We start from the raw sequence: 22,023 nt of genomic DNA, 5'->3' as shown, positions 1-22,023 counted from the left end.
CGCAGGTACTTTGGCTAATGTTTTACCTTGTAGAATTCCTGGACAGCTTTGCTGACCACAATCGACTCAGCCTGTACCCTCCCCACCAGGTACTGGATGTACTTATTAAAATCTGTTTCGTGCTTGATAAAGCACATGGCCACATCATCATCAGTGTCACATTTCTGCAAGCCTCGGAGGAAGACACTGCGGAGACAAAGAATAAAGGACATTTGAGGAGAAGGTGATGGAGTGAGGCTGGAACACAGCCCTGGCAGCCAGGCTTTTAAATCAGGCAATTTCAGGTTCAGAGAGATTAAAGGGAATGACTGGGGGAAACGAGGGGTGCTGCCACATTAACATTAAACTTCTCACTGCCTCTTCATCCAGCATGGTGCTGTCCCTCATAATTCGGATGTATGAAATGCCCTGCAAGGAAGGTAGGGGTAACTTTCCAGGGCTTAGCTCAAGCTGGGAGGTTAACCCTTCCCCAGATCCTTATGCCTCAGTCTAAGGATCAAGGAGCCACCCACATGAGTGAAGACGGAGATCCCCACGGCTTCACAAAGGGTGTTGAGACAGGTTCACATGCACGAAGATTTTTAGCAGTGTTGGTAGCTGATGACATGCATCACCTCTTGCAGCTGAAGTTACTTTGGGGGAAAAACAAGAGGAGAGGCAGGTAGAAGAGAGAGGAGGGGGTAGAAAAGAGAAGAAAAATCTTTACTCGTGACCCAGCCAGGAAAACTGCCAGATGGCCCACGTAAGCATCTTCCCCATTGCAGAAGCGGTGCCCCCCGTAATGCTTTTCCCAGGGTAATTATATACGTTTCATCATAGACTGCTCAAACTCCTTACTGGCTGCTCCTGCTTCCAATGCTACCAGCACCAGCGGGAGCACACGCTGATCAGGGAAGATGCTGCGTGCTCACTGGTCATTGAGCTTTGTGCGTGAGTATTATTGACACCCCCGACCCAATGTAAACCAAAAGTTAGGACCACAGAGTAGGAAAATGGGGAAGAAAGGGTGATTCTCATGCTTTTGGCAGGGTCTTTCCACGACAGCAAGGGTCTCAAGGTGTAAAAGCAAGCCCCTTAGAAGTGGAAAACCTAAGACACATAAGACATTGTACAACACCTCTTCTTCCTGGTGAGTAAAAGTATTTCAGCCTGGACCTTGGGAAGTTGCTTTGTGAGCAGCAGATCTGCAGTAAATCCTTTCTTGGAGCAGGCAGAGGCATTGCGCCAAGGTGCTGTGCCTGGGAAGCCTGCTTCAGCTGGGTGTGTTTTGAATGCATAGAGGATGGCATCAGTTTTAGATGAACGTGCATCTCTATGAAGACACCACTGAAATGCTTTTTACAAAAACCATGCTGCCTTTTTGTAATAATTCACTGTTTCTCTGTCAAATTCGCTTAAAAGGGTAAGAAATAAGCTAGACATATGAAGCCTTATAGCTCTGAAGGGTATTACAGGAGTCCCAGCCTTGTGCTATGCCATCATCTATCATCCCAAAAGGACCATTGATTCCCTTGCACTTTAGCACTGCCAGTGCTCCACATCCTTCACAGTAATAATAGTACTGTGGCTCTCACACCAGGTATGCCAGCCTGAACAGACAATTTGGTCTTGAATGAAGGCATGTGGAAATGCCCACCTGGAATGGAAGCGAGCAATGTCATCAACATTTCTGAAGATGGTGGATTTCTGACTAGCAACAGCTCCTGGGACATTGGAACAGGTCTCAGTGTACTTAAGGTGATGAGTCTGGAGGAACTGGAGATCCTGAATGTAATCCTCTTCCGAGATCAGCAGCTCTTGAATAAGAACACTGAAGGGAAGACAAATAAGCAAAAAGAAATCACAGAAAAATTATCACAACTCATCAATCCTTGACATGCTGAGAGACTTTTAGGCTCTAAAGTAGAGATACATGATCGGAGGAACGGACTCCCTGGAGTGTGTTGGCTAGATCCTCTCTGACCATCAGAGGAACTTGGACACCCTACTCATGGAGTGACATCTACCTCTCTCTTACAGACATCTACTCCTAGGGCAGATAAAACAGAGCGTGAGTAACAAAAGGATCTATGTGAAGTAGACAGTAGCAATTTCAACGCCACTTGATGCAATCAAGAAAGCAAGTATCTCCATGACAGCACGCTCAGTAGTGTGTGCACTGCAAGGGAGCACTCAAGGTTGAGTGCTTTCACTCCCTCTTTAGACATCACCCTCAGATACAGGGCACCCCAAAGCACAGAGGTACTGTAGCTTAGGATTTTGTGAAATCTGACAGCTTCCAGAATCTGCATCCTGTAAAGCTCTCCTTTCAAGTCATCCAGTATGATTTAGATTGCCTAGACTTCTCGTAGGCTGAAATTAACAACAAAACCCAACCAAAGACCACTAATGACCAGTCTGAGAGTCATGGGTTTGCTTGATTCTGGGGAAAGGGAGGTGGCAGGACTCAACAGAACAAAACCAGTGACTCTGGCAGGAGGGACCTAGATGTCAACACTCACGTCAGTTCAAGAGGCAGGGAAAATCAAAGGTGCAAATACCAAATGACACGGACTCACCTCAGCTTCCTTTTATATTCATCTTCAGAAACAAATTCCCCAGGGAACTCGGGAGCTTCTGTTGTTCCCCACTCCGGTGACAACTAAAATACAACAAAAATTAAACGTTATTCTTTTAAGCTAACAGTGCATGCTGAGGAATATCCCTCATGTATTCACAGTCCCTTTCAACAATTCCTAAACCAGTGTGGAATTTCTTTCTTGCTGGAGGATGATTAGGTCTTTCAAACCCAGGCACCCCTGCACACGTACAGAAATACTGTCTAATCAAAACACTAAAAAGTCCATCATGTCACAGACCCCTTCAACAATCTCCTCATCCACCACTCCATGCAAAAGGGATGGCTCTAAACTGCAACAAGAGCAGGTAATTTTACATGAAAAAAACCCATCATATGATCAGTCACCTTTAATTTCTTGTCCAGATAAGCTGGAGATACCCATCCCTGTCGAGAGGGGCTAGATTTAGTGGGTTTAGTTCTGACCAGCCATTTCAGAGGATGAGCTGAATCAAGGACCTCCACATATTGGCCTTCCTTCAAAGTGATGGTCTCCCTGTCAGGTGCAGCAGGTATGTAGTCAGCTGTGACCATGTAGACGTCAAAGATCTGCAGGCATAAAGTGACAGTCATTTTGTGCTCTGAAAATAGAATGCAGTAACACCAGCAGAATGTAAGTGCTTAACTGTGTCTAATGTTTCATTCTCCAGCCCTTGTACAGCAAAAAGAATCAGTGTTTGCTTTTTGCAAGTGGAAGACTAAAGCTCTAGGAGGCTCAGGCCATATTTTCAAAAATATCTATTTGAGGTGGTTTGGATTTACATCATGAAACAGTGGATTTTTCTTCCAAGGCAAAACACAAAGAGTGGTCCTGAAAATGTCAAGTAAGGTAACAATTCCAAAGTTTCAATATTTTTTTTTTTTTTTTTTAGGAAGTGTTTGAAATGAATACCCTGAAGTTTTCCAATTTTCACAAAATTCACATTTTTCTCATTAAAAATTTCTCAACAAAATTCTTCTGACCAACTTTGTCCGAGGTTGCAGAAAATCAACCTCTGAGTTTCTGAAGCTCAGCCACGAAAGCGAAAGATGCCAAATAATGGATATATTTGGACCATGTTGACTTGAACAACTTGTTCAAGATCCCACAGCGAGTATCAGAATTTGATTCTCTGTGCTTTATATCACAGACTCGATACTTCACTACTAAGTGTAACTACTAAAGTGAAGTACATCCCTAAAGGCAATGGAGATCCTTAAACTATAGGAGATGGATCATTCTAAGTGAAGTTTTCTCCTTGTGTCAAACTTGTCTATAAAGATATACCTCTCCTCTGGAATCACCATCTTCAGATTCAGAGGAGGACTCCTGAGCAATGGATGAAGGTCTGGATCGTCCATGTCGAGGAGATGCAGAGGGTGTTTTTGATTCATCATCACTTTCTGCACCTGGCACTCGAAGCGTAGCTAAAAAGCAGAGGAACAGCAAAGTGTGAAATAAAGATCCCCAATTTGAACAAGAATCAAACCTGTAATATCTCGATTTCATAAAATCAAATATTCCCTGGGAAGAGCATTTGTAGTATTTAGTGTGGTCTCCTATTGATACTTAGGATTAAATAAATTATTGAGACGTTTTAATACAGGAGGTTGCATGCCTACAAATATTGCTGCTGCACTGCAAGAACTTTTGTAGGAGAGGTAATTCCTCTATTTTTGCTTCAAGACAAAATTTTACTACACGACAATCAGTATATGATGCACAAACCAGGATTTTTTTTGTGTCATTCAGCAACTCATTGGATTACTGCACAGCTATGCACAGTTTTCAGCCTCAACTTGATGTTAAAACCCCACTGAGGGCTAAAATTTGAGGATGTGGGAAGTCTTCAAAACAGGATTGCTTTCAGACTCCAGAGTGATGAGTATCTGAGGAGCTCAAAATACCCAAGATGTTCAAAATACACTTCCATTTTACAACCTGCCCTCCACTTTAAAGCTTAAAGTTATTCCTGCATAAACACTATGCATAAAATGGAGACTAGCCATCTTAGTTTACTGTATTTTTTTTTTCTAGTTCAAAACCGTAGATTAAGACATGTAGTTTGGATGGACTCTTAAATTCTTAGTCCTAAGCATTTACAAATGTTCATATGCTTATGAGGATGACTGTCTGAAATCTTCATAAATCTCACTGATATTAAAGTCCAAATGATATCTTAAAAAAAAATGCATATTTTTCTACATTGATTAAATTGTGTTTGCCAAGTTCCTTACCCTGACTTATTTTTGCAGATACCATTTCTGAGATACGTGAGGTGAGTTTCTGGAAGAACTCTTCTGAGCCAACATCAGCTAATGAAATAGGGCTTTTGGGTACACCTTCTCTACCAGCTTCAAGGTCTCCTAGAAAAGAGAGAATTTTCTATTAAGCAGGCAATAGCACTGGACAGTCATCTTTTTTGAGTAACAAAAGCTTCTGTGGAAGGTCTGATTTTCTTTACTTCCCCCTGTTTTTAAAACTGTGCTTGCCCATATTTCATCTAAATAATTCACCCTTGAACGGAGACCAGTCCTGAAAAGTTCCAACATATCAGACAGCTTCAAGAAAACTGGACAACAGTAGTTGGCAATCATGAAACTCATGTTCTCAGCTGCAGACATGCACGGCAGGAGTAGGAGAGAGAAAACAGCTTCTCTTACCTTCTCTTGTTTCAGAGGGATGAATAGCTCTGAAAAAGAAAAAGCAGAGTTAAAAGTTAAAATAAAATGTGCAGTAAAGAGAACTAAAGGAGAAACAGACCCTCCTCACACCTCATACGTGCAGGCTGGGAATACCTAAGGTGGGACTCTGGCCTGGGCTGCAGATGCTGGCAGGTGGTACTCACCAGGGCCCCTGTATGAAATGAGAACTGGGGCACCTGGCTCATATGGGCATAGAAACACTTGGGTGTCCTAATCTTTGAGCCAAATCCCATCTAAGAATTCTCCTTGTTCCTGACTTTTATTTCAAACTGTTTCATGAGAAGACCTGGCTGCTTAGAGAGTGGGTTGCAGAATGGAGCAGCCTCCATCTCCCTGGTGCCACTGGGACTTTATTCCCAGCTAATACTGAAATAAAACCGTTACAGTTGGAGACATTATGTCCAGTGGGATCTGTGGTCTCAGTCACTTCTCAGTGAACTGATGCTCACCAATTTCCAGTGGTCTCACCAGGAAACCAAGGACTGGAGAATAAGCAGATGCTGTGGTCCTGCCAAGAGGTCTGCTCCCACCACAGCAGGATGCCTGTGTGTTGGGACACAAGCCGACTGCTGGCACTGCAGTGGCTTTGAGGTCCAAGGAGACCCTTGCTACACTGACAGCTTTCGCCAGCTCCAAATCCATTCATGCCAGCAGGAAAGGGACAGGAGTTTCTCTTGTCAACACTGAGTGAAAACAGACATGTTTTCACAGACATGAAGAACTACCAGCATGTACTTGCATGTGATGAAGACCGTATGTGGTGTTTCCCAAAAACTACAGCTGTCACAACACTAATACCCTGAAGGCAACATCTCTGCCATTCCTGTGGGAAGCAGGATATAAATGTTCATTGCACAAGCTGGTCTTCCCTAATTCTCTGTTAGTACATAGGAAGCACGAGGAAGCTCGCTCCACTCGATATATGATAAGCCATATATCACTAAGGATGCTTAACAGAGCCTGGGCACATCCTTGGGACAGGTAGCAGTGGAACAGCTGAATTCAGACTGCACCCTTCTTCACTTTCTTCACACTTCAGAGGAAGACTGGTCAAGCCTTTTAGGCTAGACACACTCCAGAAGCTAATGTGTGTCCAGGTGGGTACTGCTTTTCAGATTTTATCTACCTAGTACCCAAGGCATGAATCGTGCAGACTATTCGCCAGGTGCATTTGTAAACAAGAAGTTTGGGAGCAGACCCTTTCCATCTTCTTTCTTGGTGAAGCACCAGTATATTTCAGTGTTGGCAGGTAGCAGTCAGACCTTGACCCTGTGATTTTTTTTGGCATTCTGCTTAGGAGATGGAAGAGTAGCAAGAGTTTTATATGACCTACCCAATTTGATTATTTTTTTTCCCCTCCTTGTTCCTATCCTCCCTGATAATCAAGCATAAATGTCTGACACTGGTGCTAGAGTATTTACAGCATTTTCCATCCTAGGACCTCAAACTATTTTACCTCTGGTGCTAATACATGAATATAAGATGTCCAAAGTGAACACCGCCCAAAAGTGACTCACGGGAACTTCTGCAGGGTGGTACCTGCACTGCTGCCCTTCGGCATGGGGGGCTGACCACTTACCCCAGTGTGGTCATGATGGCTTCCGACACCATCACGCGCTCCTGGGTCAGAACTTCAGCCTCTTTCACTGCAAGATTAGAGTTTATCGTTAGAGGACAGAAGGCAGATAAAGTCCTTTTTGATGTATTTAATGTAGGCATGTTTTCTAGACACGGATTACTGGGAACACTGGAATACTGAATCTGCCCTGTCAGCAGCTCCTGACCTGGGATACATACTCCCACTCATATGGTGCAAATAGTTTGCTCCTCTTCCTGTTCACATAGATGTATGATTATCCCATTTCTCTACACTGCTCAAGCTATGCTCCTGTAGCGCTTGCTACAGCAAAAATATGGGATGCAAGGAAGGATAACAGAAAAATGGAGCCCTTCACAGTGCTGCCCCTACTCCCAGCCTATGTTTGCTTTTCCCCCATCTTAATAAAGGAATTGTGCCAAGAGAGCCCCTGGAAAGGTCTGCAAAAGGGGAAATCAAGGAACTCTAGCTGCCTTAAGGCAATTCTCCAGCGCAAAATACCTTAGCAGAGTGAAGCACTCAAAATAATTTTTGAAATGCTGACTTTTTCTAGCATTACTAGAATTACTTAGCATTGCCTTTCTTCCTTTCTTTTTCTTCTGTGCTTAATTTGGTTGTTTCTTACCCTTGTCTTCTGTTTATACAGAAAAGATGCTGCTGTTAATCCAAGATAGGGTCAGAAATCTAAAGCATTGTGGAAGCAAAGAGCATAATCATTTGCAAGGCAAGTGAAGTCATGGCTAAGCTTGGCAAAATGCATTTTTTTTCAGTTGTAATTTGATTAATTTCCTTATCAGTCATGGTTGTTTTTCTCTTAGGCACTGTATAAACAGCAACATGGAGAATGTGTTTGTATTGCAACAAAGACTTACCATCTGCAACTTCCACGGTGGCGGTGCAGATGGACTGGCCAGCCTTGTTGGTAGCAATGCATGTGTAAGCTCCACTGTACTTCTTTTTAACATCCAACAGGATTAGACCGTGATGCATATTTGAACTGGCAAGTTTATAGCCAGGAGTTTCTGGTTTGATCCACAGGATGTCTTCCCGAGACTCTTCCTTCAGCCAAGTAATAGTTGGTGGTGGATGTCCTAAAGGAGAACCAACGCAACGAGCTCTGATTTTCCTAATTCACTAATTCCTAATTCACACAGCCTTGCTGTGAATAAATGCTATTTTGATCTGTTTCCTGATACTTTTCCAACAATGACAGGTATAATATATAACAAAGAAACATAAACCTTTCTACAGCACACTCACAAGGATGCTAAACATTTTTTTAAAACCAAAACTGTAAATCAACACATCTTCATAAGACTAAGAAGATAAGACTAGTAAGTGTTACTATCCCCATTTTTGAAAACAGGACAATGGAGGTGAGGATGAGTAAGATGCTTTTCTGTAAAGCACATAAAGTCTTCTACAAAGTTGGAAGTCAAGTCCCAGACTTCAGGTACAGAAGACAAGGTTACAATGGCTTGGGCCAGGCAGAGTCAGAATGTGTTATGAAGTTATGCAATTTAAGTGCTATGCAGAGAGGCAAGCTATCTATCCACTTACCTTCAACTTTCACAGACAATGTGATGCTTGCACCTTTTTTCACCTTTTTATTGGTAAATCTTTCCAGGAACCTTGGCGGTATCAGCTGCTCATGGGAATCTGAAAGTGACATCATTGATGAAATATGGTGACACTGCCTCTGTGAGTTTAGACTGCTGAAAAATTCCTAGAGGTTCTGTTATCACCTGCTATGGCTTCTCTCACCTGTTTCTGATGGCTCTTCTTTCTCATCAGGATCTGTAACACAAGGGAAAAAAATGACAAATGCAAATGCCTTTCTGTCTGTGAGTTGAACAGGGCGGGGGGGGGGGGGGGGCGGGAAGTGGCTGCAGGAGATCACTCCTTACAGGAGAGATTACACAGAAATGTTAATATGATTTACGAGAGGCCTGCAGTTTTAATAAAATGAAGCATTAAAGATAATGAGGTTGGGCAGGAATGCAACGTCTGTTTATGAAATAACAGTCAGACCCTAGAGAAGTGACATGTCCCATCTTCGGGACACACAGTAATGTATAGGTGAACCGAGATTAAAGCACATCAGCTTTTATCCACAGACTTCCCCACCTCAGTCAACTTAACCTCGGTAGGCTTTCTCAAGAAAAACAGCTATATACAGTGGGAAGAGCCCCTGGAATAGAGAAAAGCAGATGCCAAAAAGAGTGCAATAGCTACCTTTGACTACCAGCCTGGCCGATGAATATGCAGAACCAGCGGAGTTGATGACAAATATTGAGTACTGGCCAGCATCTGCCTTAGTGACATCACGGATTTCCAGCGAGTGGAATTCATTTTTATCAGTCTTCAGGATGCGGTCAGAGGCCTTTAACGGCTGTCCGTTTTTGAACCAGTAGAGACGAGGCTGCGGGTACCCTGCGAAGAGCAGTCACAGACACAGAGAATGGAATGCATTGGCAACACTGATTTGGGAACATCTGCTTCTAAGCAGGAGCCAAGGAATCCTCAGCTCTGCCCAGGGCTCTCTTTGAAGGATTTACCCAATTAGGAATAGCTGCAAACTCATGAAATTCCACTTAGAATTTCAGAAGAACTGTTCACGTTTTTTCCTGTCTCATCAGTTTCTGGCCCTCCCCATATTGGCTGCATGTGCAAATGCCTTCCAAGTTGGAAAGGTAACACCTAGGTCTGGTTTGCAACATACACAAAGAGAAAATTGAAGCCCAGACAGTTCTCATCGGTTTACAGGCAGCTATCAGAGAAAACAGGAGGATCCCTACCTCTCCCTATCACACACAGTCAACATCATGAGGATGATTTTACCGGTTTTAGGTTGTAGCAGCAACGTCCTCATAGAGTAAGGCAAGCCCAGGACTGTTTCATTTATTAAAGAGAATAAAGGACACCCTCAATATCTTTTTTTTTTTTTAATTATTCCTTATTGCTCCTCTAAAACTAATGTGCTCAGAGAATTGCAGGACTCAGTTTTCAGAAGCAGACGTCTAGAATTACGCCTGGAGACCTGGACTCAGAATGAGACAATTCATCTGCCTGAGTCTGCTGCAAAAGGCAACGTTCATCAGCACGAACACACTCTTCCAGCTGGTTTGTGCAAAGATGGTGCAAGACGCAGGCAGGGGGGTCACAGCTACAGAAAAGCACATTGGAAAACCTTGTCCTGCACTTCGACCTGGCAGCAAACCTGGAACAACTGACAGTGCTGTGGGCTCCTCTCACCTTTCACCTTCAGGTGAAATTTAGCCAGTGATGCTCCAGGTGCCACATGAATATCATGAAGCTCATCGAAGATCTGGGGTAACTGCTCCTCCTCAGTGGTAGATTCCTCCTGTTCTCGGCTAAGAAGGAAGTAGAATCAGAAAGAAGAAAGTCAGCAAGCCAGAGGAGAGTTAGGAATCGGCATCGCTTATTTTAGGTGAATTCAGCCTGTGGGTTTTGTCATCATGATAACAAATTCAGCACCACGTGACATCAAAAGTAAGGGAGTGATACCGTGCAGAAACGTCGCGGCTAGCCTGAGGCCAGCCAGAGCAAGTTTGCACACAATAAATGTCCGGCTGTTGCAGTTATTGCATCTCAGCTGATCTGGCTGTTCCTTTATGACATTAAACCAGCCCTGCTAGCTATAGCAAGGCCAGGCTTGACATAAATACACGTATTGATCTTACCAAGACAGAAATCGAAAAGAGCGAGAGTTCAGTACTTTACCTTGAAATATATTCTTTGGCACTGTAGTAAGAAGATGTCTCTGTGGCATCTGCTGCCGTCTCATAGTCAGTGCTGGTCACTGTTAAGTGGAAAAGGAAGTGTTTTCTATATTCTGAGCTTTGAAACTATTTTTTTTTAAATATAATTGTAGTTTCTCTACTAATTTGCATGACTGGCAGGTTGATCTCACACTGCTGCTGCAGCAGGATCCCACACATCCCTGAATCATGGAAAACACCTCTGTTTATCTGGAAAGCTTTGCTCTGAGCCTTGCCTTGGGGTTGGCAAAACCCAACTGAACCCAAGAGGTGTGCAAGTGAAATGTTTTAAGGGCAATGCAAACATTTTTTTTTTTTTTAGCGTAAATGGTGTTTTTCTTGAAAAAAAAACCCACAACAACCAAATGTATCCACCTCTCAGCAGCACCCCATCCCCTGGTTTTTCTACAGTGATTTTAAGACTTACAGTCCACTCGAAGCTCAGCCTTGGTTGAAGCAACTCCCATGTTGTTTTCAGCAAGGCAACGGTAAACACCCATGTCAGTGGGGACCACAGCTGTGATGATCAGCTGATGGCACCCTTCCTGGTCCTCGTTGATCATGTAATGATCGTTTTCTTCAATAGCTTTCCCGTCCTTGAACCAGCGAACTGTGGGGAGCGGTTTGCCAACGACAATGCAGTCGAAGCTGACTGGATATCCATCTTGCACCTCTTGGTTTTGGAGCTCAGTCATGAACATGGGAGCTAAAGTCGGGGTAGTTAGGAGAGAAGAGAGATAAAACTTGGTTGTATTAGAAGATATATTTCAAGAGCACTGCTATCCAGTGCCTGAAGACTCCTTGTTTCTAGGTTTTTTAATTGCTAAGTGATATCTTTTCGCTATGAAAATAGTCAAGAGGAAATTTCTTGACGAAGACTACAAAGATATTCTGTAATGCTGTAAGCATTGCAATACCACAGCTGCAAACTACACATTGCCTCTGTTCCTCTCCTTGTCAAAATAGCTTGTCTCCCTCAGGACTGTTCTGAAAACTGATTAATTTCTTTACGCATAATATCAGAGCATTTATAGACATAATATTGTAGCAGGGGACATCTATATTGTGAAAAGCAGCTTTGTAGATAAATCTGTACTTTGCAACCCCTTCTTTCAACATTAACCTCCTTCCTCTCCTTCAAAATGAAAACGAATAAAAATTCATCAGTTTTTCCAAAAGTGCAAAGTTTCCAGAAAAGTATCTGCACCAAATGAAAACAGAAGGCTTTTTGGAAGTTATTCATGAGTGAAAAGATAACATTGTGACCTGCTCTAGCTGTTCTTTCCAAAGAATAAATGGGTTTGCTTCACCTACCTGTATCAGAAGTCAGCAAAGGTGGTGGAGGTCTCACAACTGGTGATGCAAACTTCCCATGGGCGGGTGGTGTCGCTTTACCAATACGCAATTCAATTTTTTTAGGGCCTTGCTCCAAAATATCAATCTCCACAGGAATTCCCAGAGCACCAAACATCTCTCTGAATCGAGTGGCGGCATTTTTTGCCTCAGACAAGATTTCAAACTTGATGTAGATGTACTGGTCATCCTCACGATATGTCTGATGGTCGACCACCTCTATGTCGCCTTCATCTGCACTGACAAAGAGCTCTTCCTCCACATCAGAGATCTCTGTTGAGATCTTGGCCCTGAAGAGTCTATGAAGTCTCCTTCCTGCTTTACGGAAAGCATCATCCAGCTCGCTGCCCGACGAGCTCTCCGTCTCGCTGTCAGTGCCTTGTTTAACCCGCTTCTCCTTACGAAGAACCTGAGGTTCCTGAGTGCCAATAACCACCTTAGCACTGTGTGAAACCTTGCCAAATTTATTGGATGCCTCACAGGTGTATTTACCCGCATCTTTCCTGTCCAGGCCGGTGATAATCAAAGAGCAGGTCCCATCACTGTAATTGTCTATGTGATAGTAGCGACCATCTGAGAGCTCTTCCCCGTCTTTCAGCCAACGGACTTTCATATCGGTTTTGCTGTGGGCCACACACTCAAGGTGGAGAGTGCTTCCAGGCTCACCCGAGAAATCTTTGAAGGTCTCAGTAAACACGGGGCATTCTTGTTGCTTGATCTCTTTCCTGACTTTGTAGCCTTTAAAAGCAGCTTGGATCTTCACAGCAGCCTTGTTCATGGAAGGATCATCTAAATCTGGTGTTTCTGGTTCAGTTGGCTTAGCAGCTGGGGCAGCCGCAACAGTCTCCACACTGGATTTCTCCCACTGTTTCCATAATTTGCCTGTGGAGGTGGACTGAACCTTGCTAGTAACACTGACACTTGTCTTCCCAGCTTTCTTGAGGTAGTTTACTAGTGAAGGAGTCCCAGCTCTAGACTCATCATCTGAGCTTGTGAAAGAGAAATCTGCTTCTCCTGTCCTAGCCAGCTCATCACATGTGGAGTACTCCTCAGAGTAATAGTGAGACATCTCTGCTTCCTCCTTCCTCAGCTTCTGAAGCTTCTCATCCTCTTCAGGCACTTCGCTGATGGAATCCAAGGTGGGCTCCCGGCTCATCCGGCGTTTCTTGGCCAGGGCTTCCCACAGGAGGTGAAGATCTCCCTCCTGAGCAGCCTCAGGGGGCAAGCTGGGCTGGACGTGGCCATCCACCAGCTCTTCTGGCTGGCTAGCAGGGGCTTCTTCCCTGGCAATCTCTTTTAACATTGTCACTGCAGGAACTGATGAGAATGAAATTGATAAGTTGTTAACAGACAATCTGTGAATAAGCTTTGAGAGAGCACGTGGGAACGTTATTCTATTATATATATATATACTAGAATGTTATTCTAAAGGCAGGAGAGTATCAGCAGCATTTAACTAAGCATTCTGTTGAGAACACAATGGGAATTTGATATAACTGGACATGGTCCTGGGCAGTTTGTTCTAGGTGACCCTGCTCCGAACAGGGGGATGGACTACACCATCTTCAGAAGTCCTTTCCAACCTCAACTACCCTGTGATTCGATGCATTCATTTAAAACATGCCCAAGCAACAGCTTTTTTAGTCCTTGCACGTTTGAACCCAATAAATACATTTCTTCCCTTCTAAAATGTTGCAGTTGAGTGTTTAGTTAAGACTGCCAGTAGCACCTGGAAAGCTGTTCAGGCTCCTCCTGTTTCACAGCTAGACAGGACTTCACTGACTGTCTTGAACTGGCTCTAACAGGAGCAGGGACACCCAGCCCACATGGAGGTACGTGCCTGTTTAGACATGTCTAAGGCTGAAGGTTGTGACACACCCTCCGGGACACGTTGACTTGCCTCTGCATAGTGCCTGGTGCCTTTTGAGGTGCTCCAGGCTGTCTGGGAGATCCACCTGAGGTTCTCAGATACAACACAGGATCTATGAATGCTCTGTGTCCCTCTGGAGAAGGAGATGGAGGTCAGGAGTGATATCCTGAAGTGCCTCAATAGCACTAAAAGCCCACATGTGGGCCACTGAATCCCACCATAGGGACACAACTCAGCTTCCTGAGCACTGGGACCCAAAGCCAGTTGGGGTGTCTAGGACAACGGGCTGGCAGATACAATGCAGAATATACAAACGAGCCCTCACTTTCTGAAGTGGCAGCTGAAGGCCAGGCAGAATACCCTCAAGCATCTCAAAAGGTACCAGAAACCCACGTAGAGACAACAACTGTATCACACCTTAACTGTCTGACTCTGGAAAATCTGATCTGAGCAGCTCAGAGCTGTTAGGGATTTGGAAATATACTGGGCAATACCGAATAGGAAGATAACAGTTCTTTGTGAGTTGTTATCACAGCTTGTAAAATAAAACAAATTCCAGTCCAAGCTGTGGAGGTGCCCCTGGATGTCTATACAAAGAACTGATTTACATCACAGGAGTGAGCTCTCTGTACCTTCGAGACACAAGCTGGCAACAGATTTGACATCTGGAGAAACCATGCAGGTATAAGTGTCCTGGTCTTCAGGTTTAAATGAATGAATAATGAGTATCTGTTTTTTTCCATCAGAGAGGATCTCGTATCTCCCTCCAGCTTGTATTTTTTCTTTTCCTTTGAACCATGTCACAGTCTCTTGAGTTTCACTTGATAATCTGCACTCCAAGCGAGCCACCTCCCCTTCTGAGACTGATCCTCCCACCAAAGGCTGGGTGACTGTTACTGGAGGCTCTGGAATCACAAAAAAGTGAATTGATACAAAGAACATATCATAATCTGGCTTTAAGGCACTCTATAAAATATCCAAGCATCCCAGCCTTCATTTATAGATTCTTTAGCTGTTGTAGACAACCAACAGGGGAAAATAATGACGGGCAGCATCCATGGTTTTGCACTTCCAAAAATAAGATCAAAATAACTTTACAAGCTCTCTCAGCAGTGAAACCAGCTCCATTTAAATATATACATGCAAAAGTGGTTGCATTTTTTGAGTTCCTATATTTATTGGCTGATCTTCATTTACCCATCGCCAGCATTCAAGCAGTTCTACAGGTTCTGGAAGATCTTAATGTTTAGAAGTGAAGCAGTTCCGAAGTGAAACAAAAAAGCAGCAATAAAAAAAATAAAAAAAAGAAAAGAGATTATTAAAAGTGGCATTCATCCCAGTCTTGAAAGTAAATATATGTGTGTGTGTGTGTGTGTGTGTAATGACGTTAGCTTAGGAAGAGTAAAAATTCTCAAAAAGCATGAAGACATTAAAAATCAAAATTCTCTTTATCTTTACTTTGGAAGGAGGCCTGCCAATGGCATGCTGTTTGTATGACAGTGATACTCAAAATGAAGTGAGAAGAAACGCATCAAACAGGGAGACATTGACTGGGATGTAAAGCACACAGCTGAGTTCCAAAAGCAGCACGCTCCTGAGCGTCATCTGCCCCCTCTGCATGTCTCACCACGGGGAGGGAATCACTGCCCAAAATGCCTTGGGTTTGTTGTAGGCAAAGTCAGCAAATGCAGAGTTATCAGGGTCCAGCACCAGCATCATTGCGTGTCTGAGCCTTAAGCAAAAGAGGATTTTTTTATTATTATTATTATCACTTTGAGGGATTTGCCAGGCATTCAGCTATCACAGAAAGAGTTGCAAGAAAAGGAAGATTGAGGGAGGCTCTCCATCCCACTGTAGCTTCCAAAGTTTCACCAACAGACAGCAAAGAAAGAGTATCCTCCAGCATTTCTTTGTGGGGGTTATTGAAAAAGATAAGCAAATAATATAATGAGAGAAAGATGGGTGAAGACGACAACACTGCCAATCCACTGCATCAGTACCAGGGTCTTGGTTACCCCAAACGCATTCCAGCATGCCCCTTTTGACTCATTCCATCCTAACTCCAGTGGAGAAGAAACTCATGGTGACTGCACAACACCTGGATGCAGCGCAGGCTGCAAGGCAGCTTGATGCAGCTTGGAGAAAACAAGTGTTGAGTACTAACAACGCAGCAGGTTTTGTTCGCGGGAGCCCACAACAACTTTTCCAAGCTTTTTCTCCTCTGTTGTGCTGGCAGCAAAGCACTGAAAGATGCTGCAGAGTGAACTCTGCCAGGAGATGCCTGGAACAGGTGAAGCAGGCATGCCATGCAAAACACAGGGTCCACAGCAGCTTGCAGTCCTCCATGGGGGCACCTCTCCATTCTCACCTAGCCACACCATCTGAGGGAAGTGCACCGGCTCGCTGGCCCCAACTTTGTTTATAGCTGAGACACGGAATCTGTAGGGTTCACCTGGAGTGAGATCGTCCACCATAAACTCCGTTTTTTGAATAATGCCCTTGCTGCATGACTGCCAGCCAACCCCTGGGATTTTCCTCTCCACGTTGTAGCCTAGGATGTCACAACCACCATCGCTCAACGGCTTGTACCAAGACAGAGTTACAGAGTTGCTGTTCTTACTTAAAACTTCGGGTTCTTCAGGTGGATCAGGGTGGGCTGAAGGCACAACAGAGGTCCCGTGATGTACGACATGAGCAATAATGCTTTATACTAAAACAACCAAGAGCCTTCTACAAGCAATGAGGAGAAACGCAACGGATTTAGTGTTTGTCTTATTGAAAAGTTGAGTGGGTACGTGCCCATGACCATGAGACATACCTGTGAACTGCTGAGTTTTCCTTTGTCTGCCCTGACCTACCCTGCTAATGACAAACATCTAATTTCCAGCTGTCATCTCACGTACTTAATGTCACATATTGTGATTTTTTCCTGCTGCTCTGTCCCACGCAGCTCAAAATAAAGATTATCTACACTGTCCATGTTATTAAGGAAATTAGCTTAAAAGTTTGGGTACATTTGGGCCTTAATCATTTTTTATTTCAGGTCTGGCCTTAATAGAAATCAAATTATTGTTGGACTACAGAGTAACTCTAGCAATTTAATGGCAAGTCACTCAATTTCTGTGTAATTGCTATATATGTCACAGCATGAGGCAGTAACAAATACATATATACCAGGAATGGTCTGGTGTTCTACCAGACTGGCTACTGATGATCATACTCAGTACATTGGAAAATGTTCCTCACTTAATTTACACTTTGGCTTAGAAAACAGAAATAATTCTTTTTGTCTTCAAGTTCAAGGCATTTGCCAAGTAAATGACCTGCTGTGACGTACCAATGCAACAAATTAAAGGCAAAACAGTCAACAGCCAGTTCTTTAATTCTGGACACTACAAATATAATATAAAAGCTTCTTTCCTCTATTTTCAGCCAAATTTCATACAGAATACCTGTCAACAGAAGGAGTTCATGACAACAGTATTTTGCGGTTCCCAAAATGCAGGTGCCCAAAATAAGATGACAGATTTAAAACAGTGTTAACAACCAATTTTTTGGTGGAAATGACCAGAATGTATCAGAGATCTCTCAAGCCTCAGAAATCATTAGACAGACAGACTACCCATAAAAATTTAAAGAATGGATGGTTCATCAATCAGTGGCTCTTGAACATCTCAGCCACAATGTACAGCTGAAATACATCACATTATCTCATACCCATCACTGGGGTTGTGCTGGCGCAACCACTGCTGGGTGACCCTCCTATCCTGGTGTGGGAAGGAGCCAGACCTTGGGCGCTGGAATGGACATTGACAATTCATTGGTCTAATCTGCTCCATGAGGGAATTAGGGAACTGTCATCTTTTCTACTTGTGAAGTACTCCAAGACCTATTAACTCTTGTATCTCTGAAGTACAAGGTGTATGTTTCATGGATCCCACCCACAGGAAGATTTTAATAGGTAACTCATTAATCTGGCAAACTGGTTGCCCTGCACTCGAACAGATCAGCAGATTTCAAATGGTTCTCTGCTGCCCGGGATAAATTTTCCACGTGCACTCTAGGTCAGCTCCCTCCCATGTCCATGTTTGCTGAGGGTGACGTTGAACTCTGAGTAAATTGGTTTCCACTAGACTCCATGTTACATTTTACAAAAGACTGCAGCTAGAGAGGGCTGGTGAACATCTCTACCATCGCTGGCCTGGTATAATTTTCTCCTGATGAGGTGGACCATTTCTGGTCAAAGAACAAGTGGCCCAGTAGCACCTTCTCAGACCAAGAACACTAGCTTGGGACATGCAAGGCAAAGAGAAAAGAACCAGCATAAAGATTAGAAAATTCAATGCTCAATGCCAAAGTCTGAGATTTCAAGTGCTGCTGGGCCAGAATGACAGACACTTACCTAGCACAGATAACTTGGCTGATGCTATTGCTTCCCTGGAAGCAAAGGTCACCTCTCCAGAATGATGCGATTGGGCTTTTTTCAGAATAAGTTTGTACTTGTTTCCTTCTGCTTGCATCTCCCAGTCATCACCTGACTGGATCTCTGTGTCATTACTGTACCAGGCAACTTCAGTAATTGGCACAGCTTCACTTAGAACGCAGCTAAACGTAGCTTTCTCCCCTAGAGAGACTTCCACATCTGTGAGAGGCTGCAAGATCTGCAGGCGCCATCCTGTAGATAAAAACAGGCAACGAAGCCCTCAGTTACAGAAACAAACACAAGCAAAAGATTTTGTGAATACCTACGCTGAAGCTCTGCACATTCAGACCTTGGAGACGAAGGAGATGATTGAAAGGGAGGTTGTGTGTAGCACTAAAACAGAAGGTATCATTGAGGACTGAAACTTTCCAAAACTTTCCTGAGCAAAAACCAGCCTAGCAATGTCTTTCACAGGTAGCAGAAAACCTCAATGGAGAAACAATGCTATGACCGAGGATGGCTGTTCTTGTACTCTGTGAGGGGTTCTGATCCCTGCAGGCATCTCCAGGAATAACATACAATACAATGATGCAGAGATAATATTGTTGCTGATATAACTCTCATGTCTAAAGCTCTGAAGTACCTATAAACACGACCCAACTCAAAACAATAACGACAACAAAAAAAGCAATCATAAAATATCATCCATTTGTTGTGTGGGAAGAAGATTTAGGTAAGAAGCAAGCAACAAATGCAACTTTTCCTCTGTGCTACTCATCATATTTTACTGGTTCATTTTCCCTTTCCGACCAGCCATTTCCAACTCCCCATGCAGGAGTGCCACAATTACCTTTCACCGTCAGGAAGGCTGAGCTCACCGCGTTGTTGCACATAAAAGTCACCCTGCAGCTGTCCTGGGGAGTTAGGTTCTTCAGCAGCAGCAGATGCCGGAGCCCATTTTCAAAGTAAACCATCTCAGTGTTTTCTGTAGTTTGGGCAGGTTCGTCATCAATCAGCCAGTTGTAATTGTAGCACTCGGGCTTGGAAAGATAGCATTCAAACAGGGCTTCCCCTCCTTCCACCGCTTCCACGTTCTCCAAGCCCTGGACAATGCTGTTCTTGGCTGGCAAAGAAGGACAGCAGTATTAATCATTTGGCCGTGCACATCTGTGTGGTAACCAGCCTTGGAGCGCTGAATGATTCCCACTGCTGGAAAGCTGATGGAAAGGTTGTGGATGTGATAAACGGTGCTTGTAAGTTTAATTGTTCATTCCAACCACGCTCTAACACAATACTATGTTAAAAAACATTTTACATAGTGAGATTGTTTAAAAATAATAATAAACCTGACTTCTGTTTTTACAAATAAAGAAAAAAAAATGTTGGTGTTTATATGAATTAGGCCAGTAGTCAGTAGGAAGAGATAATTCAGGAAGATGAAGTATAATCAAATTCCTTCTGTCCCACAGCAGGTAACACTTCCCGCAGATCTCCCAGGCAGCACAATTATCATCGTAATTAGGGAGATGCAAATCTACGGGTAGCTCATGATAATATCTTACTACCTCTACTTGCAAAGCAAATATGAGAGAATATTATTGCTAGCAAAGCTACAGCGACTGTCATCTGAGTTAACAAGTCTGCCTCTAGGAAACACACACAAAGTTCAAATCTGTGTTAACAGTACTGTGAACAGTAAATTTCTGAATTATTACAGCAGCTCTGTGATAACGTACTCAGTTTATTTTCACATGCATGTGTAGTGAATTGCGTAGTCAGAAACACACATGTGTCTACACACTGCATTCGCCCGCCGAGTCATGCATCGGTTAGTTTTTGTATGTAAGCAATCAGCCTGATGCAAAATTAAACGTGGGCTGCTGCATGTGAATATAACGTGTGTTAGACCAGCTACACGGACAAATTACATGCACAACAGTGGGAACACACAGCTGAGTAAATACAGTTTACACAAATACCATACAATGGTCAGCATGATCTATAACATAAACCAATAATCTGAGACATTCCCGTTTAAATCTCTGAAACCATTTTCTGGCACTGTTTTAAGCAAAAATCCCAACAACTGAACAATTTTTGTAATAGCAAAAAAAAAGTTACTAAAATAATTCAGATTTTTACAATATTCTTGCTTATGAAAACTATAAGGAGTTTGTAAATCCTTGGAGAACATTTAATTTTGTTAGAACAAATCCAAGCTGTTTATTTGTGCTGGGTTCCCTAACTACAAAAAGCAGCCAACTACAGATCCTGCCTCCTCTGGGATGCTATTGGATTATGTTTATTAACATATTTTTAAATCCCTAAAATGGAAAGTATTTATCAATGTAGAAAATCTTATAATAAATAATGCCTTGCTTTTTTTAAGCAAGAAGGCATAATTGCCACAAATATTCAGAAAGCAATTCAGAACCATTGCTCTTGCTGATCAAGCTAACTCACATGGTGACCAAAACCAGTAATTTCATACACAGCAGAAAAAAATAAGAAACATCAATATAAAATCCTAAATCTATTGTTAATATTTTTATTTACTCTTTCTCAGGCACCTCACAAATGCTGATGCCAATGAGAAGGTAATTCCTGAGTGATCAGTATTTGAAACAAGTAAAATACCAAGCTACCTTACCTTAGCTGAAAATAAAATTAAATTCCACACTCTTGATTAGCTACTGGTTTTAGGGCACACTGTGTGTAAAAAGTACTCGATCAGGAGAAAAGTACCCTTACTATTCCTCTGGACCAACATTATATCTGTGATTTTACAGTAATTGAGCAGGACACATCCCATTGCACTGATGCTCCAGCTCACTGTAGAAGAGGTATGATGTATAGGTGGCATAGTAAGCGAGCAAGCTCCAGTGAAATGTTGCAGTTTCATATTCAACTCCCATTAACTCCCAACTACTTTTATCATCGTTGTCAGTACTGGAGTGAGCACCAAAGAGCTAGTATCTGATGCATCACTGATTGTGAGGTGCTGCCATGATTTTTCCACCTCTTTTATTTGGAACCCATGATAGTCTTCCTCTTTGGCTGGAAGACCTCACCTTGAACATCAAGTGTAGCCATCACTTTAGTGCCTTCAGCTTCACAAGAATAGATGCCAGTGTCTTCTGGTACCGTAGGTTTAATTTTTAGCATGCTTACATTCCAGTCCTGAATGATAATCACCCGCTGCCCATCTGCATGTATTTCCTGATCATTTTTCTTCCATATGGCGTGTACTGGCCTAGAATACTGGCATATGAACTCTGCTGTGCCATCTTCATCAACAGTTATATCCTGCATGGGACTGACCACTTCAATGGTTGGATCTGTTAACCAACACGTCAGGAAGGACATGCGTTAGTGGATCCTCATGGAAATCACGACTTAGAGATTTTTGACAAGCACAGAGCCTGTGCGGAGCAAGCAGAGTGACAATGCGAGCAGCAAGCTGACTGGGCATGCTGGGGATTAGCAGTTTAGTTAGTGCTTGTATCAGCATCAAGCAGGATCGAAGCAAAACTGGTACATTAGAACATAGCTATCACACTGGAAAATGGACCACCAGCAATTCAGGTTTGTGCTTTAACGGTCCTGAATATAAACTTCTGTGCAGAACATCTGGATTCCCTCCAGGCTTAGTTTTTCTCCCAGCATTGTTGAAATCTTCTAGACTAGGAAGCACTG

At 43.2% G+C, this 22,023-nt stretch overlaps 1 protein-coding gene across 12 annotated transcripts in view; it reads right to left on the bottom strand.

Annotated features, from left to right (window-relative positions):
• OBSCN (obscurin, cytoskeletal calmodulin and titin-interacting RhoGEF) overlaps window positions 1-22,023 on the bottom strand; it is a 209,583-nt gene that overhangs the window by 55,643 nt on the left and 131,917 nt on the right. For all 12 annotated transcript variants that reach the window (XM_080383729.1, XM_080383728.1, XM_080383730.1 and 9 more), the window contains 21 exons: window positions 21,399-21,665; window positions 19,178-19,450; window positions 18,307-18,579; window positions 16,273-16,560; window positions 14,537-14,809; window positions 11,996-13,351; window positions 11,109-11,387; window positions 10,644-10,722; window positions 10,155-10,273; window positions 9,135-9,332; window positions 8,664-8,696; window positions 8,460-8,558; window positions 7,772-7,990; window positions 6,882-6,948; window positions 5,261-5,289; window positions 4,835-4,963; window positions 3,885-4,024; window positions 2,966-3,166; window positions 2,559-2,641; window positions 1,637-1,810; window positions 27-186 (listed from right to left, as the gene is read on the bottom strand). In XM_080383729.1, the coding sequence (XP_080239855.1) occupies window positions 27-186; window positions 1,637-1,810; window positions 2,559-2,641; window positions 2,966-3,166; window positions 3,885-4,024; window positions 4,835-4,963; window positions 5,261-5,289; window positions 6,882-6,948; window positions 7,772-7,990; window positions 8,460-8,558; window positions 8,664-8,696; window positions 9,135-9,332; window positions 10,155-10,273; window positions 10,644-10,722; window positions 11,109-11,387; window positions 11,996-13,351; window positions 14,537-14,809; window positions 16,273-16,560; window positions 18,307-18,579; window positions 19,178-19,450; window positions 21,399-21,665 (4,739 nt within the window). The remainder of the gene's footprint in view (window positions 1-26; window positions 187-1,636; window positions 1,811-2,558; window positions 2,642-2,965; window positions 3,167-3,884; window positions 4,025-4,834; window positions 4,964-5,260; window positions 5,290-6,881; window positions 6,949-7,771; window positions 7,991-8,459; window positions 8,559-8,663; window positions 8,697-9,134; window positions 9,333-10,154; window positions 10,274-10,643; window positions 10,723-11,108; window positions 11,388-11,995; window positions 13,352-14,536; window positions 14,810-16,272; window positions 16,561-18,306; window positions 18,580-19,177; window positions 19,451-21,398; window positions 21,666-22,023) is intronic.

This window comes from Falco punctatus (assembly GCF_963210335.1).
Source record: "Falco punctatus genome assembly, chromosome: 4".
NCBI lineage: Eukaryota > Metazoa > Chordata > Aves > Falconiformes > Falconidae > Falco > Falco punctatus.
This window is presented reverse-complemented; position numbering and strand designations above follow the sequence as displayed.